Genomic DNA, 18,267 nt, shown 5'->3' with positions numbered 1-18,267 from the left:
CCCTGATGGACAATCTGTTCTTCTCCACAGCCTGGCTGCAGTGCTGTGCATGCCATTAACGGATAGGCTGTTGGTGTGTGTGGTGGAGTGTGTGTGTGTATGTGTGTGTGTGCACATGGACATGTATGAGTCAAGTGTTTGGCCAGTTGGCTCCGCTTTGACGTTGGGTCTTGCCCCCTTTTTATTTAAGGCTTGGTCAAACAGAAGGGTGAATAAAAAGCCTGAAGGGCTGTGATTTGTTATTTAAACACATCAAATCTTATCCCCTTCTTATTTAGATTTCTATTTCTGTTAAAGCTGGTATTTTTTTTTCTTCATTTTTTAATATAATCTGCCACATCACTGATATGTTAAACAGAACATTCAGTGTGTATCTCAGGGGTTCTTTCTGTCTCTACCAGCTCTCCAGTGTCCCTCTAACAGGACTGAAGCAAAGAGGTTATGCATGCTCGGACCCGGCTCATTCTTCAACTGTCAACAAAGTCATTCTCCCCTGGGAAAAATGGAGATGCAGCAGGAGGAGGACAAGACAGGGCACCTAAGAAAGCAAAGGAAAGAAGATGGAAAGATGAGGAGTAAAAAGAAAAGCAGAAGGGCTGTTATACTCCTCATGCCTATTCTTTGCTCTCCTCTATTCCTCCATTTTTCTCTGTTTGTATTTGTGGGCTATGCCTTATCAGATCCCAGCTCCATTCAGAGCCTCAGTCAGGAGGGGAAGAATCCAGACGCCTCCAGCTCTCTTCATTCAATCGCTCTTCTCTCTTCCTCTCCTGCTTTCCCCCCTTCTCTCCCTCTCCTAACCTTTGAGAATAAGAGCCTGAATTGAATTTCAGAGCAAGCTAGCAAGCAAGAGTCGGGTCTGGAAAGAGGAGGAGGAGGAGAAAGAGGTGGGAGGAGGAGGAGGAGGAGGAGAGGAGGGTGGGGGTGTGCATTGAGAGTGGAGGGGGGGTGGGATGGATGGAGCCGCGGTCGTTGCAGAAGGGCCTGCTCAGCGCGTCCCCCGGCCTCCCCCTCAGAGGGGCCCCGATCGATACAAAACTCGGAGCAATAAAGCTTTCCCCCTGTCATCTCTGCAGAATACAAAGCGTAGAACTAGAGAGAGGGAGAGAGGAAAGAGAGGGGAGATGAGAGAAAAGATAGAGAGAAGAGAGTAGGTGAAAGCTGTTCCGCTAGCCAGACCAATTTCCTCCCCCCCCCTCCTCCCCCCTCCTCCTCGCTTTGCTTCACCCACCACCTCCCCAACACACCAACACCATCACCACCACCTCTATCACCCCCTTTTCCTTACCTCCTTCTTTTTATCTATCGCTCTTTCACCCCTCTCCCTAAATGCACACAGTATCCCCCCGACTGTATAACAGAACAGCTATCTCTCCATAATAAATACCGCATGAATAAAGTATACAATAGATTCCTTGTTTCCCCAACTATCTGAGAAAAGCGAGAGACAAGGGAGGAAAAGTGGCAAAAATGGTGGAGAGGGTGCGCAAGAGGTAAAACGACCAGGGAGGGTAACCGGTTGGAAAAGGGGGACGGAAGGATAGTTATATGTGGGGATAAAGTGAGAGTGTGGTGTGGAGTGGGGGGGAGAAAGATAAGGGATAAGGAAAGGAAAAGAAAGGAGTCACAAGGGGGGGAGAAGGATGCACCCAAAGAAAGATGGATGTAGCGATACAGGTAGAGAGGAGGCTGAGGAATATTGAGTGAGGAGGAGGAGGAGGTAGAGAAAGAGGCAAAATGTTGGGGATGGGGAGAGAGAAAGGGAGAGAGAGGGGTGAGGGGGTCAAACAGCAATCCCTTGAATTGAGAGCCAATTACTTGTAATGTAATCTGGATTCAGAGCATAGAGACACAGCAGTGACAGGCTCAAGCAGGCAACACACACACAGGCACAAAACAGACAAAAGACATTGTGTGTGAGTGAGTGTGTGTATATATCTCTACATGCTGTGAAACTACAGATGTGCATGCATTTTCTGTTTGTGTATATGTGTGTGAATGTGTGTGTGTGAGTCCTTTTTTCCATTCTTCTCCACTGAATGGCGGTGCAGGAGTCAGCCTGCCAATCAACTATTGTACTCTTGTCAATTTAATAATATTTCTGAGCGCTGACCTCCACACTTACAGCCATCGCTCTATGTGTGTGTTTGTGTCTGTGTGTGTTTGTGTGTGTGTATTCCTAGATATTTCTCTGTCTCTCTTTCACCTCAGTCTAACCCCCACCCCTCCCTCCCCCCCTCCATCTCCCTCCCCCGGTCCTGTCTCTCATTCTCTCCTTTATTAGAAGAAGATAGTGCGAATCCTTCATCTTTCCTCCACTAATTCTCTCAGTTATTGTCCCTCCGTTCGGCCCTCCTCTCCTTGCACTCCTTCACTTGTGTCCTCCTTTCCGTTGTAGCCGGGATCTATATTGCTCGTCTGTATTTTTTCTTCCTTCCTTCCTGTCCTTTCCTGTAAAGCTGTCTCTTCTTCCTTTCACTTCTTCACCTCATACCTTTTTCTTTCTTGCTCTGTCCTCTCTGTCTCTCACCGCATCCCGACCTCCTCTCTCTCTCTCTCACTCTCTTTTTCCTGATTCCAGGCCAACTCTTCCAGCCTCATTTTCAACACTGTTCCTTTTTGCTTTTTTCATCATCATAGGCTCATTTGTCAACTCCATGTCCCCCTCTCATTCCTCACCCTCCCTGCACCTTCCTTTCTTCCTTCTTCCTTCTTCCTTCCCTCATCCCTCTCTTCCTCCCTCCCTCCCTCCCTCCCTCCCTCCCTCCCTGCCTCCCTCCCTCCACCCCGTTCGTTCCCTGGGGAGGTCAGTAATAATGGTAGTGATGGAGTGAGAGAGGGAGGTGCGATTATTGTCTTGTCGGGAGTCAGAGGAATCGATCGGCCCAGAAATATGAGGCGCGAGAAAGAGCCGCTGTGTCAGATACAATAACCACCCGCTCCCGGGGGCTTACACACACACATTTAGACACACACACACACACAACGCACAGACAGATACCCGTATTCGACACCAACATACACATTTATTTGGTTCGACGCAAGTGCAGACACTGACACGCGCTCACATTGTAGCATCTTTCTTTTTCATTAAGGCAATGCACACACATGCCTCTGCTCTTCTTCTTCTTCTGTTCTTCTTCTTCTTCTTCTTCTTCTGTGGTGGAGGACTGTGGCAAGGCAGGCCATCATCTACATGCTTTGATCTGAGACGGAGCGCAGAAGTAGATCTGTTTCTGATCATTCTTCATGCACAGATAAAGGGCAAGGCGAGGAAAAATCGCTCACACACCTTTCACTCACGTAGCTATAACAGACATAAACACACACATACACAAGCACACCGCACACACGCTCACACCGAGACCTTTCACTGCTGTTGCCTGGCAACGTGGCCGAGTGTCCAATCCGAGTGGAGAACAGTGGCCAGTGATGTCACGGCTGCTGCTGACCAGCAGGTCTGAGAGAGAAAGAGAGGCAGAGAAAAGAGGGGAAGAGAAAGTTTGAATTAGAGAAAGGAAAGAAGGTAGTTGTAAAAAAAATGGGATGATGAGGAGAGGGAGAGGGTTTGAGAGAAAAGAGGTGAATCAGGTGAGGAGGCAGGTCAGGGTGAAAGAGGAGGGGGTGAAAAAGTACAAAAACAGAGAACGCTTAAGTTCTCTAGTTTTTACATGTTCATTAAGAGAATGTGAATCTAATCCCACACAACAGCTGGTGTGAGTGGACATCTCACTCTGAAGTGGCCTTGACACTCCTTGAGCGTTGAATGCCACCAGTTCCTCCCAGTAGACCCTCCACTCTTGTGTCAGGTGAAGAGGAAGAAGGAGAAGAAGAAGAAGAAGAGGAGGGAGTGATGGGAGCGAAAGAAAAAGATTTGAGCTTCAACCTTGGTAGCGCCGTGGGAGAGAGCCGTGTCTGTCTAGACAAGCCCGGCTCCCTATGGGCTGAGAGATGATATAGAGAGGAGGGGAACGGTGTAAGAGAGAGAGAAAGGGATGGAGGGGTGGAGGGGCCAGAGGAAAAGGAGCGATTGAGAGGTATTAGGACGGGAGAGGAATAGGTGTTGTAAAGGTGTGGGCGGTTGTGTGTGGGTGTGTGTGTTTGTGTGTGTGAGATGGCCACTGGTCCCATGGCAGTCAACAGTGTGAGTGTGTTTTAGCCCCGCTTGCTTCTCATACAAAACCTCAACCTCTGGTAAGTCTGCACACTGCTAGAACCTACTGTTTATAATCCTGCAACTCCTCAATGGGGCTACACCTTGCACAAACACACACACCACCAACACTCACACACTACACACACACCTATACACAGGACTGGATTTTAAACCTCTCACCTTGCCAGATAGAGTCTGCAGTTGGACTGTGCAGGACTTGGTGGGTGCCATCACTGATCTGTTCTCTGTCCCCTCTATAAGCAGAGGAATATGATGGATTATATGAATTAGAGCCTGTGTGTGCTCCAGCCTGAGGCTGCGCTAGATATAGGAGGACCCGAGCCGTAGAGGAAACGCTGAACTGGTTGGAAACCCCGCAATTGTCCCTGCAACGCCCATTAGAAACACAGTCTCCTCCAACCGTCCTGCAGCTAACGACCTTTCTCCTCATCTTTTATTCCTGTTGTTCACCTTCATTTCTATCACTTCTTCTATTTTTTTCTTTATTCTTTACTATTCCACTTTTTCCTTCCCCTTAGTACCCCCCCCCCCATCCTCGCTCTCTCTCTGCCTCTCCTTCTCCCTCCCTGACAGTGGAGTGATTGATGGCGCTCTAGAGGCCCCAGCCTCCCCCATCCTCCTCCCTGGGGTCCCACTATCAGATTGTATGTGTGTGTATATATATGTGTGTGTGTGTCTTGATGTGTTCCTTATTATCCCCACAAACATAACTTCTGGCGGTGGTCAAAACACACTCGTGAAAAAATCTAATATTCCCTCCCAAAAAAATCTGAACTACATAATCCTCATTCAGAATTTTAATGCACTTTTTTAAAAGTTAAAATATTGATTCTGATATTGCGTGTGTTGATATTCATGCTCTAATTGAGACAATTGGCAAAGGCCCGATGTCATTTAAGCAGGAGGGCAGGAGTGTGGCTGGGTCCGGTCTCCATGGTAACTAAGGCTCAGACCTCCTTGGGGCAGGAAGGCCCCCCATGACCATGAACCATACAACACTCCATGACATACACACTTGCATAAACACACGCACAACGCACACTTAGCTCCACCATCTATTGGAGTTGCCCAAACAAATATGCACCACACACACACACACACACACACACACACACACACACAACACACACACACACACACACACACACACACGTTGGTAGTTATGTGGGTAGATTGGAGTTTGAACAAAGGTCACGGCCAAGGCCAGGCTACCCAGACGACCTCCGACCCGAGAACGCCTCCTCTCCAACGCGCAGTCTGTCACTGTCCTCGGACCAGCCTGGCCGATGGGTTCACTCATACACACTTCATCAAATACACTTAGCTCTCTGCTGATCACAGGTAGACGAACAAACCCATCCAATAATCAAATGATCAGACCCAGAATGTTATAAAACACTGGGACCAGTTTTGTCTGTTAAAATGAAGATTTGTCTTCAGGCCCAGAATGCAGGCATTCCATCGTGACATTACTCCATTGAATAATATTAGTAAGTTGAATAAGATGGAAACGTGCAAAAAATAAGAAGTTGCCAAGATACAACTGCCAAAGTTATCAAAAATAATTATCCTGATCATTGGTTCATGTGGTGATTATTCTTCAGATGAATTAATGCATTGTTTATGTTTAGAATATTCTAAAACATTTAATAAACATCACATTTTTCACTTTCTAATGTGACTTCTTAAAATTTCTTGTTTTATCCAGCTCTAAGGCCAACATTTAAAATTAAATTTCCTGTTATTTTCTGACTTAAAACAGCAAATACATTTTAAAAGTCCGGCACCATGACCTCTTTCTAATGGATTATTTAACTGCAGGTGTAATTTCTCTTTGTCCACCTACTGTTAATTGACTCATTATTTCCAACTCTAAATTCAGCCATATGCCAAATGGAAAGTGCAATAAGAAAAACTTCCTCTTCCTATCTCCCCAAAGTTATGATCTCAATATTGTCCTCATGGTGAACTTGTTTAATGTGTAAGATCAACAGTTCACATTAAGATCAGATATAAAAAGATGTCTCTCTATAAGTTGAGGCCCTCTCGCGCAGTGCCGTATGCACTTCTCAGTGAGCGTCTCTGCAGCAGTACATGGCCTGTTGTAAATCACCACATAAAGTATTTATAAGGTTAAACTTGGGAACTCTGCTGCCGTTAGCTTTTGAATTAGTGAACTCGGACCAAAGGAGAAGGACTGTAAAGGAGGGAGGTGTGATCAGTGGTCCACCTTGTCTCCTCTCACACAGATGGAGCCTCGTGCGTTCGACCGGATTAGAGAATCAAGAGTGCCACCTTGTGGTTGAGGCAGCACACTGTCAGAGAAGCACATTGGTAGTTTCAGTTCTGAAAGTGTAGGTAGTACTTCCTCTTAAATTTGCTATTCTAGTTTTTCAGTCCTCTTTAATTTGAACTTTTAGCATCTTCTTTATCTTATAATCTTAGTAGGCGACACTGATATCAGGTCACATGCAGTTAATCTACAAATGTTCCACTTTTGTGCACATCTTTCCCCCCCATGTACTGTTCTGTGTAGTATCAGTGTGCAGCCCACGCTGTGGGTTGGTCAGTGGTGAGTGAGGGTTGTGACTGCGTCTTTCTTTCCTCGCGGTGTCAGAGAGGAGCTGTGGCTGGTACAGTGGATGATGTCTCACTTATTCTCTTATAGGTGCCGACCTTCCTCACAGACCACCGTACACCCACTGATGTCTCACTGACAACCCCACAGTCACGAGTCCACACCGATATCACTGAGACACACTCAGGAGTCACGGCAGACAAAAAAACAGGCAAAGAGAGCTTTTTAAAATAGCTGAGAGATGGAGGAAAAAACTCTAAATAGTTGAGTTTTGAAAGGTTTTGAAAGCGACACCAGGTCATACATGGTGCAAATGTATCACACACTCTTCAGCCAGAATGTCAGCTCGCTGTTTTTCTCTGTCTGTGTGTGAGCGTGTGTGTGAGTGTCTGTTTCCAGCGCGCCATCACTTCCATCGTCACCCGTCATCCCCCTCTTTTCACCTCGTCTATCTCTATAATCTCCTCCCTCACTCACTCACCCACTCCTTAAACCTCTTTCGTGTCCCCCTTTCTTTCTTTCATTCTTTATTTTTTTGTTTGTTGCTGTTTTATTTCTCCCTCCTCTGTGTGCTGAGTTCCTTTTCTTTTGAGGCTTACTTCCTCCTGTGCAGGATGGTGGGGTAGGAGGCGGGGCTTGGGGGTGTGAGCTGTCATGTGCATTTGTGGAGAGGGGGAGAGAGAGAGTGATTCTCTCAACCATATGATTTAAAACACTCTCCTTTTGGTTAGAGAGACATAGAGAGGGGAGAGTGAGAGTTTTCTTTATGTGGCATACACACACACACACGCACACACACTCTCACACACAGATATGACCAAGACAGCAGCGATAGCAGCAAAGGACTTCTCCAGTATGTGGTTGCCAGGTGAGTGACTGTCTGTGCAGCCCTCTCTGCACCGGCCTCCATTTACCAAGACCAATTAAGCTGGGCGTGTGTGCGCTGTGTGTTTGTGTGGTTTGTGTGTGTGTGTGTTAGAAGTAGAACTGTGTCTATACTGTTGATTAATGCCACTGGGTCTAAGAAGCTGGGCTAATTAGAGAACATCAAAGAGCGAGAGATGGGACAGAGAGAAAGATGTGGGGGATGGATGGACGGCTGTCACAGCGAGAGGGAAAGGTCAGACACCTCGCCAGCCCATAGCCTATTTGACTCTGCGTCAGTGTGTGTGTGTGTGTGTGTGTGTGTTTGTGTGTGTGTGTGTGGTGTGTGTGTGTGTGTGTGTTTTAGCGCTACTACTAAATGCTACAACAGCTTCTGGGGAAATTTGTTAGAAAATGTTGGAAAAATCTTTTAAAATCTCCTAGTGTTGAAAAGTTAAGAACAATTATTCCTGCAGCTTTTTTGTATGATCAGCATTTTTCATCACTGCCTTTATTTTTTAAATGTCTTGTTAAAAACATTTACATTTATTGTGGAACACTGTGGCAGAGTTAAATGTGTGTTCAGTTTAAGAATATTTAACTGGTATGGTTTCTTCACCTCACAACTTTCAGACTGGTGTGAAGTTTCTGTGTGTTGCATGGATGGTGGGGTGTGCGTGTTGCTGATTGGCTGCACTGATTAATGCTTTCTTCTCTTTCAAATTTAAATTTCTTTGAATCAACTCAAAATGTTTCTTAAGTATTGGACTTTTCCAAGTTCTTGTTTAAAAAAAGAGTCTGATAATCAAAAGGGGAAATGCTTAAAATAATTGCAGTTCTCTGTATTTGACGTTGATATTCAAACAAAGCAGATCAAAATGTGACTCCCCTGCGGCCTTGTTGTGGTCAGCTGAGAGAACCGTCAGCTCAAGACTCAATTGACGGAGAGTTTTGGTAAAAGCTAATCTGGCTCATGACTGACTCGTCAATTACCAGAAATCATGTCTTAAATGTCGATCCGCTCGTGATTCCTCATTACATGTTCTGATATGAAGTTTAAAATGTCACTGATCTCATCTTTGATGGTGCCCTGATTGTTTATCAAGAAGGTGATTCATCAGTTAAAAATCACTGAGTCAAATCTGAGGATGATGCATTCACTGACCTCTGGTGACTTACTTCGACCAGACTGACACAACCTCAGAATAAAATTGCCTCTAACATGAACGAGAGCGGGCAAACATAAACAAGCAATGACAGGTAGTGCATAAAGAGAAATAATTCATTATGTTTAGTACTAAGATGGAGCACATTTTCATCTCTCTATTTCCCTCACTACAAAATGAGTAAATGTGGATTTAACAGTCCAGCATTGTGACAAATTAAACCAGACTTATGAGAAAATATTATTAGGCTCTTGCGTTGACATAAAGCAATTTTTTTTGTCAACAACATGGTCACTAAGGTCTTCTTGCATTCTTCATAAGAAACTTAACTTCTCTGCTCAATGTGCATTTATTCAAAAAGTGAAATGATTTTTTTTTAAAGATAATTCTGCACACATTTCTGTAAACAGATGATGACATCTATCTATTTATTTGCAGCTTATCATTCATTTAAAATGTGTTTAGGATATTTTTGTAGTAGACACTACAGACAGAAAGTAATTAAACTCTAATAACTCACACTGACAGTCTCAGCAGTACAAACTGGATTGAAATGTCACAGCCTGCACCTCAAATCCCTTTTACCTTTTCATTCTTTGTTATTTTTTGTTTTTATTCAGAAAGTCTGTCTTTTTCAAGTTATGTTTTTACTTTTTACTAAGTTGGCCTTGAATCATTTCTTGACCCTTATACAGATGAATGAAAATTGTTTTGCCGGATGTCTCTCTGTCACTCTTTGATTCTTACATTTGAAATAAGGAATACTGCTTTGCAATCAAAATGGTCACCTCTTAGTGCTGCTTGATTTTTTAAAATTATGTATTTAACAGTTACGATGACTCCAGTTCCCAGACACCCTTTCTGACTCTGAGGTTGTGTCCTGGTGTCCTGTGGCGGTTGGGGGATATAGGGGTGGTGGGGGGTGGTGGGGGGTGTGGGGGGTTGCAGCAGAGTTTCGTCTCAGCCAAAATGCCCAGAGGAGAATAACAGAAAGAGTCCAGACTGAGCTCACACTTTGTTGTTCCTTGTTCCTTTCTGTTGCATCATTTATTCATGACACAGGATTATACAGCATTACATTTGCCCTGTTTAAGATACAGCAAGAGAGTTGTGCGGCTCTACAGCCCCATAGGGTGGAACATAAACACAGAGCTTTGTTTTAAGATTAGCATGTGGTGTTGAAGATTAACAAGGGACGGAATCCACATAGCAATTTAACCTTGCTTGAAATGAAGTTTTTTTTCATCCCAAAACAAAAAAGAAGACACTTCTGAGAAACTTTACCTCCTGATACCATTTTTATTTCTATCAAAAGTCAAGAAATATTCAAAACATGTTACCCTGCTCTTTGTCAAGTGGAACTAGTTGTGTGTTTGTGTGTGCAGCAGTGTGTCTAAAAGAGAGCGAGGTTTCTATAAGACAGAGTGAAAGAGAGGGAGAGAGCAGTCTAATATTAATAGCAGCGCTGACAGTAAGTGTTGGGTTTAGCACTCTGCGTTCAACCCGGTACAAGGGGAAGTCGGGAGGGGAAGTGAGAAAAAGACACAGCATCTTGATATACTGTCCCACTACTGTATCACTGACCACATTATCCACCATGCTACTGTCTGTAGGCCATTTTGAGCTATGAATCAATACACACCTTCCCCTGCGAGCAGGCAGTATACTGTACAAGACGCAGTGCTTTGGGAACTTCCCCTTGCAGCTGTTTTATGAGACGGACAATCATTTTATATGGTGGATTTGGCTTTGCTGCTGAACACTGCACATATAACACAAGATAGAGCGATTTAATACAAGAAAAAAACAGAGGGTTAATTTTATTTACTGCGTTTGAATTTGTCAAAGTTTTTAATGTGTTCATTCTAAGTGGAAGTCTTTACACTTGGGTGCAGGGTAACTCACTTGCACCCAAAATTATGCAACAATGGGGAGGCCTGTACTGCAGAGCAGGTGCCATTTATAACGTTGGAAAACCCACAAATTGACCCTCATAATACATTAACCAGATGTTTTGCATGCACATGGTGAGTGACCGATATAGATTTTTTGCAGAAGTCCGTTTACATGAAGGAAATCCTGCGGTCATTTTTAGTGTGTGTGTGTGTGTGCGTGCGTGCGTGCGTGCGTGCGTGTGTGTGTGTGTGTGTGTGTGTGTGTGTGTGTGTGTGTGTGTGTGTGTGTGTGTGTGTGTGTGTGTGTGTGTGTGTGTGTGAATGTTTGTTCCCTGACCCTGACTTATAACTAGTGTGGCAGCAAAGTGGTGCTTTTCCAGCAAATTCTACTTCCTTCTTCCCCTGAAGATGCTGCACGCACCAAAGTCCACCGTTCTAAAAAAAGATAACACTCTTCTCTTTTGGTAAGGGAGATGTTTATTTAAGACATCTGCAAGGGTTTCTCATCATCCAGGTCATTATAATTCAAAGTCTAATCCAGAAGGATTGTAGATCTTGGAGGTTTCTTCATTTCTGGATTGAACTGAACAGAAAAAAAGTTAAGAGATTAAAAGACGAAAAGCCTTCAAGATCTTCATCCCAAATCCAGTTACCCTTTGGATTAAGCTTTAATGTATCTCTCTGTCTTTATAAATGTTGCCCTGGACTGATGGTGTAGTGATGAAAAACGTGCATCAGGTCAGCAGTGGTCAGTCGCTCAGTTTTGTGAGCTTCATGTGTCGCTGCTGCCCCCCAATGGTGGAAATAATGCTTGACCCATTGCTGTCAGCGTTGCAAAATGAGATCTTTGTTTTCATTTTTATTTAAGTCGTATATTTTTTCATATTTATAAAGCAAAGCAAAAAGCTGGCGGGATCATTAAAATGTGCTGTAGAGGCTTTCTTGTCTGCAAAGAGAGAAAAACAGGAGTAAGGGAGAAGAGATGAAGAGGAGGAGAAGGTGAAAGAAGAGAAAAAAAAAGAGGAGGGAGACTGAGAGTTTATTATGCAGGTGGCAGATATAATTAGTTGGTCGTTGGGCAGATTTGCATGTTTTCACAAAAGGGAAGTAGCTGTATGCGAGTGTGTGTGTGTGTGTGTGTGTGTGTGTGTGTGTGTGTGTGTGTGTGTGAGAGAGAGAGAGAGAGAGAGAGAGAGAGAGAGAGAGAGAGAGAGAGAGTGTTTGCTTCTCAGGAAGGGAGAAGAAGAGAGAAAAAAAGGTTTCAAATGGACATAATAAGTTTTCTTACAGTTTCAGGTTTCACACGAATAAAAAAACACGTTTTATTGAGATGATTACATTTTTGTGATTAACAAAATAAACTCCACACACACACAAATACACAAACACAACCACACACTCTAACATATTTTTTCTCAACACCCTCCTCTAAATATTTTCCATCATTCCTACACTCTTTGCTGTCAAACTCCCTCTCTTCCTTTGTTTAAGAACAATAAAGGTTTTAAGTGTAATGTCTCCTGTAAGTGCTGAAGCCATAGGTGCTGTCCCAGTACAGTACCAACCAGGAAGTGATGTGGTCTTGAGATGAATGACACACAACATGAAGACATTTTTAGCGGCAAGTGTCTCCCACGTCAAAATGCTGAGTTAAATTTAGAACAATCAAACACCCTTTTTCTCGACCTACTCTTATGTTAAACCGCTGATTCGGAAAGTATGAATGAATGTGGGCTTGATTCAACATGTGATTCATGTTGTTTGTTGTACAGTGTGTAGGCCACAGTCGTGACCTGAAAACACTCAGCTCTTAAAAACCTAACCATCTTCTTTCCCCTTTTGTCATCAAGATTATGATCACCTGCCGAGTAAACATTTACCAATCTGCTTTCCACTGCACTTTCCTTTTCGCCTAACACAGATATAAGAATTAAACATGCTGACTGATTGTGTGTGTGTGTGCTCTGTTACAGATATCAGGATGTCAAAGCCAGGAGAGGTGGAGAAAGTAGGGGCTGACTCACCGTTGGAGGGCACAGGTGAGATGCGCTACTATACACCGCAAAAACTCAAAATCTTACCAGGTGAAATTGTCTCATTTTTAGTCAAAATGTCTTATCCCACTTGATTTAAGATAAATTTACTTAACAAGTAACATTTGAGCAAGGTAGAGGGACTTGTTTTAAGACAATGCATCTTAAATATCTTGTGAAGTCAAACAATCTTGAAATGATCTTGTTTTGAGTTGTAATTTAGAAGACACAAGGTTTATTTTACATTTCATACATTTTTCAAGCTGAGATCTTATTTCTAGAAGACGGATTATCTTGATTTAAGACATACCCTATACTGGATTTAAGTAAATGCATTTTATCGGAGAATCTATCAGAAAACAGCTCCATTGATAAAAGAAAGAAAGAAAGAAAGAAAAGTTGTTTTTTTAAGGGTGGGTTACAGTTCTCAGGCACTGTTTCTTCTAAATCAGATAAAAAATATACATCCTCAAACTACATGAACACAATGAAACACCTACTTTGGAGCAAAGCTGGCTTATCCTAAAAAACAACCTGACTGAATATTAGTATATCCAGCTAACTATGAGAAGACATTATATCTCAAAATGCTCAAATTAAACTTTGGAATCTCATTTCAAGTACAAGATGGTCTTAAACCTAGAGAAGCCGCTTTAATACAACTCAAATTAAGGTGAATATATCGCAAATGAATAAGTTGACATGAAATTTATTAGTACAAAAATCTTTTTCTGAGTGAAAAAATACTAATTGTTAACATTCCTGTCTTATTCTGAGACACTAAGCTTTAAAATTCTGGTAAAATATTGCTTAAAATAAGTTTTCCCTGCTAATTTTAAGATCAGAGTTTTCTAATATTACATCTTATTTTAAGAAATCTTACCAAACAAATATTCACTTGTTCTATTGGCAGATTTTTTTGATTATTTCAAGGTAAAAGTACCCTGAAATAAGTCTTTTTTATTTACTCGAAGCAAATACACATACTGCCATCTTAATGTATATTACTCTAAATAATTAAAGGAATACCCAAAATGTGATGACCAGAATAACAAAGAATATGGTACTATTTGTATTTTTATGTCACAAAAAAGTAATCTAACCAGGCTTGTGTCACTGTATGAAGAACGCTCTTGTATTTTTTACGTGTTATATGTATTGTATGTGATAAGACTTGTATTGCATTATTTGTGCTCTAACACTTAATCACTTTCTCACTCTTTCCTTTCCCTCCCACACAGATTCAGAGCGGAATGGACCTGAATCAAATCACCAGGTACGTCTGACTCTCGTGATCATTATGAATATCTTCCAACCACTTTCACCTACACGACTGATCTGCCAACAACAAACCACAGATCTTTGTTATCTTCAAATTTCTCAACTCCCTTTTATTTATTGCTATTATCAACACAATGTGTGAAAAATAGTGGAAAAACGTGCATCCCAATATTTCTAAGGGAAGGGAGATGTTGATTTGCTTGTTTTGTTCAATTAAAGTGAACAAAAGATAAGATAAGATGTACTGTATTGATCCTTGAGAGGGGGTAATTCACTTGTTGCAACAGCTCCCAGTAAGAGATGAGGGTAATTCAGTAAGGGATGAAAAAATGCAAGGGAAATGGACAGATACTGACAACAAGAGAGAGAATAGTAAGAAAGAATAAGAATAATAACTTAATTTATATAACACCTTTAAAAATAAGGGTTTTGTGTTTTGACAGGCAAGCAAATTTAAAAAAAAGAAACACAAACAATGAAATAATCCAACAATTTAAGAATCCCAAAGCAGAAAAGACCTCAAACAACACAAAGATCCAGCCAACATGATTAACCCAGACAGCATCAGAACACAAGCAATACAAGAACCCGACACTAAGAACTGTTGTTCAGTACATACACTGTATACACCTTTCATGTATGGATATTTGGTTCTTGCACAGTGCTGCGCTTAGTTGTCTAAACCAGGGGTTCCCAAAGTGTGGGTTGGGACCCCCTGGGGGGTTGCGAGACACAAATGGAGGGTTGTGAGATGTCTTCCAGAATGTTTTTTTTTTTTAAAGTTATCCAAAAATTGTATATTTTACCCATTAAAGTAAAGACTATAGACAAAAATAGTAGCTAAACTTGAAATAAAACCTTGAAAATAGAAAATGTAATGAGTTTTCTGCCTTTCTTTTTGCCAGATGACTCCTAAGTTTAGAGTTAGTGAGCAGATAAATATCAAAAGCATCGGTAGCAGTAGGTTAATGCATTACGGCACAGGCAACACAGACACATGCTCATATAGGTAAGCAAATTTTCAGCAGAACAGCTCAATGAAGCCACATTACATCACTTTGAGGGACAACTCGCAACTCTTTGGCACTGATATTTTGGGGGTCGCGGGCTGAAAAGTAACTCACAGTCACACTCACAGTGTTTAGCATTATGAATATAATACTGTAGGTTCAACAGTGTGCATGGAAAAACAGTAACAATGGCGTGATGAGTGTCACAGTATGAAACAGCTGATGTGAGTATATGGAGTAAATGAAGGGATACATAAATATAAATTATAGTTTAGTGTTTAAATACAAAAATGAACATGTAATATAAATATCATTATACTAAAATAGAGTAGATGTGTCATATGATAGTCATTGTTGTAGTAGTAATAATATAAGGTATGGAAATAATTTGTAAAGGACTGAATAATGTGTGACTTAAGGAGGATGGAGCAAACAACATTAAAGTAGTTTGAAATGATGTCTGATCTGCATTTTCACGTCATAAGTAACCTCATAAAATTGTATATAAAGAACAAAATTAATTTTAATAAATATTCTCAGTGTCAGTATGGTACGACAAATTGTTATCTATTGTTCCTTACCAGAGATTATCCCATGTACTAGAAGGAACCCTTGATGACTTTATCAAAAAGTGGTCCCCCTTCATTGTGTATCTTGGCGACGAATGGTTATCAATTACCTGCATTGGAATAGACTGAGAATTATTATTATTATTATTATTTTCTTTTCTCAGCTTAGATTAATCATGTAATACTTCAATATCTCCCACTTTAGTGTTTTTTTTCTTTTTGTCTGTGCTCTTTTTTGTAACGTGCTTCATGATTTCATATGAAAAATAAAATGCAATAAAAGAACATTCAAAAATATATTCTCTTTGTATGAGGATTATATTAATAAAATGTGTCATATAATAGAAAAGTCAAAAAATTCTGTGAAGATAATTTTTTGAGTGTTGATTACTGACATGAATATTGGTTTCCTCTCCCTCCTGCAGGCTCAGTCAATGAAAGTCAATCCCTTTCCTCTTTCACCGAACCTGAGCAGCAGCAAGGTGAGAGTGTGTGAGACTTTGTGTAAATGCGTGTGTGAATGTTACTTAACTGCCTGTGCATGTCTCTGCGTATGTCTGGGCCTGTTTTTGTGCATCTTTTGTGTTCTCCCATCCCACAATAGGTTTATTGACAGTAAAGCTGCCTCAGCTTTGTATTCATGGATGTGCATTCAGGCACTCTTTTGTGGTGTTTGACGTTGAGGGTTCATAATGTGTTGACTCCCCACCCAGCGTCCAATGTAAACATATTCACTGTGGAGAGCTGGAACACGGTAGCACTCTGGGATTTCCAAAGCTCATATAAAACACTAAAAAAATATGATGTCTCACTCAAAATCTTATGCAAATCGTATGCAAATCAGTTAGCTGGAAGAGTCCCCCCCCTCACTAGTTCAAACATGCCCTATCAGGGAGAAACGATCATCCTTTTGTGCAAGAAAAGACACTAGTGGGCTTTCTTTCCCTCAGACAAACTAGAGTTACATTTTTGATCAGCTTACATGTGAACGATTAAGAGCTTAACCTGAAATTACACACCAAATTTTAACAACCAGGTAAGCCCATGTAGGTTTATATTTCTGATCAGCTCTTGGAAGTTCTTTGAAGGTATTTTATTTTGTTGTTTTCAATATTTGCTCTCTTTTTTCATCCTCTGTCTCCTTATTGTAGAAGAGCTTTTTTCAGCTTCTTGCTGTCTTTTTTTGTCTGAGAGGACCAGTGTAAATTCTCCTCTCAGTGGTGGGATGATGGGAATTTTTTTGAGGGAATGAAACAAAATGTAGTATTGATGTTTCAGATGAAATGATGTTACTTGAGTGAGTCCTACTCTACATGTGAATCCATATCTGTTTTCTGTTTCCTTCACAGAATAAGATGGAGGAATGTGGTGAGATGTCTCCGGCCCTTCCTCTCTCTCACGGCCCGACCCCCTCACAGACGGCCCTGCAACACACGCAGCTCATGCTGACCGGCTCCCAACTCGCAGGGGTGAGATTTACAGCAAATGCACACACACACACACACACACACACGCTTTGCTCTTACTCTGCTTGCTTTTCTTGTGCTGCTTTTTGAACACTTTATATCCTGCTTTATCTCCCCTGTTCATTTCCTTCTTTTCTACTTTATCTCAATTTTCCCTTCGCTCCTCTCCTCTTCCCTCCTCTCTCGTCTTTCTCCTCGCCAGTTGACAGCTCTATTGCCAGCACAGCAGCAGTTGTTGCTGCAGCAGGCTCAGGCCCAGCTCCTGGCTGCAGCTGTGCAGCAGTCCAGCGCAGCCCATGCCGCTCACGCTGCGCACGCAGCTGCCCAGGCCAATCAGCAAGCTCAGGCAGCCGCAGCCGCAAATCAGCAAGCCCAGCAGCAGCAGCATCAGCAGCAGGTGGGACAAGCAGGGCAGCAGGCCCAGCAGCAGTCCCAGGGACAGGGACAGAGCACACAGGAGCAGACCGCCCAGAGTGTCCCTGTCCCACCTCCGCCACCCCAGCTTGCCCTCTCCCAGCCAATCCAGCTCACCGCCCAGGTACTGCCTGCCAATCACAGCCACTTCCTGATGAGCGGCTTGATTGAGGAACCAGTATCAAACCATGGAACAATTATTCTCGTGTGTCTATTGTGTTTTTTATGATTCACAGTTTCCACGGTGTGTGTATGCACACATTTTTCCTTTTGTCTTGTCATATTTCATACAATAACAAGTGGTTCCGCCTACGTCTGTCCTGTTTGAAAGTGTCTCCTTAACTGGGGAAAGTTCACACACTAATGATATATTGTGACACTGATCCTTCTGTCTTTCGTTATGAATTCATTATACTTTCTCTTTCTGTGAATTCTCCCTGATCAGGACATCCAACAGCTGTTGCAGATTCAGCAGTTGGTGCTAGTGCCTGGCCACTCGCTCCCGTCTCCCGCCCAGTTCCTCCTCCCACAGGCACAGCAAGGCCAGCAAGGTGGGGGGACCTCTTACTGGAATGGTGCTTGTAATTTTGGCAGATATAAGTTTAAGGTATTTCAAGATTAAATCCAACCTTTTCATGATGAGTAAAACTGATAATTCTGCTTTCTCTTCTCAGGACTCCTATCGACACCAAATCTTATTTCGCTACCTCAGCAAAACCCAGGGAGCCTGCTGTCTGCTCCGACCAGAATGGGACTCCAAGCACAGGTAGGAGGAAACTTTCTCGGTTTGTTGTCAGTGGAAAAAGAAAACGGT

The 18,267-nt window shown here is 42.3% G+C and overlaps 1 protein-coding gene across 2 annotated transcripts in view; it reads left to right on the top strand.

Annotated features, from left to right (window-relative positions):
* The window catches only part of pou2f2a (POU class 2 homeobox 2a), a 69,643-nt gene that overhangs the window by 39,764 nt on the left and 11,612 nt on the right, over window positions 1–18,267 (top strand). Inside the window, exons 2-8 of one of the 2 annotated variants that reach the window (XM_034697236.1) lie at window positions 12,654–12,719; window positions 13,955–13,989; window positions 15,999–16,055; window positions 16,923–17,042; window positions 17,242–17,577; window positions 17,899–18,004; window positions 18,128–18,219. In XM_034697236.1, the coding sequence (XP_034553127.1) occupies window positions 12,654–12,719; window positions 13,955–13,989; window positions 15,999–16,055; window positions 16,923–17,042; window positions 17,242–17,577; window positions 17,899–18,004; window positions 18,128–18,219 (812 nt within the window). Of the gene's footprint in view, window positions 1–7,521; window positions 7,624–12,653; window positions 12,720–13,954; window positions 13,990–15,998; window positions 16,056–16,922; window positions 17,043–17,241; window positions 17,578–17,898; window positions 18,005–18,127; window positions 18,220–18,267 lie in introns of those variants that run through there. The other variant, XM_034697237.1, reaches the window with a different exon arrangement.

The sequence above is a fragment of the Notolabrus celidotus genome, chromosome 12, assembly GCF_009762535.1.
Source record: "Notolabrus celidotus isolate fNotCel1 chromosome 12, fNotCel1.pri, whole genome shotgun sequence".
Taxonomy (NCBI): Eukaryota; Metazoa; Chordata; class Actinopteri; order Labriformes; family Labridae; genus Notolabrus; species Notolabrus celidotus.
Note: the sequence above shows the minus strand (reverse complement) of the source record. Positions and strands in the feature narration are given on the sequence as shown.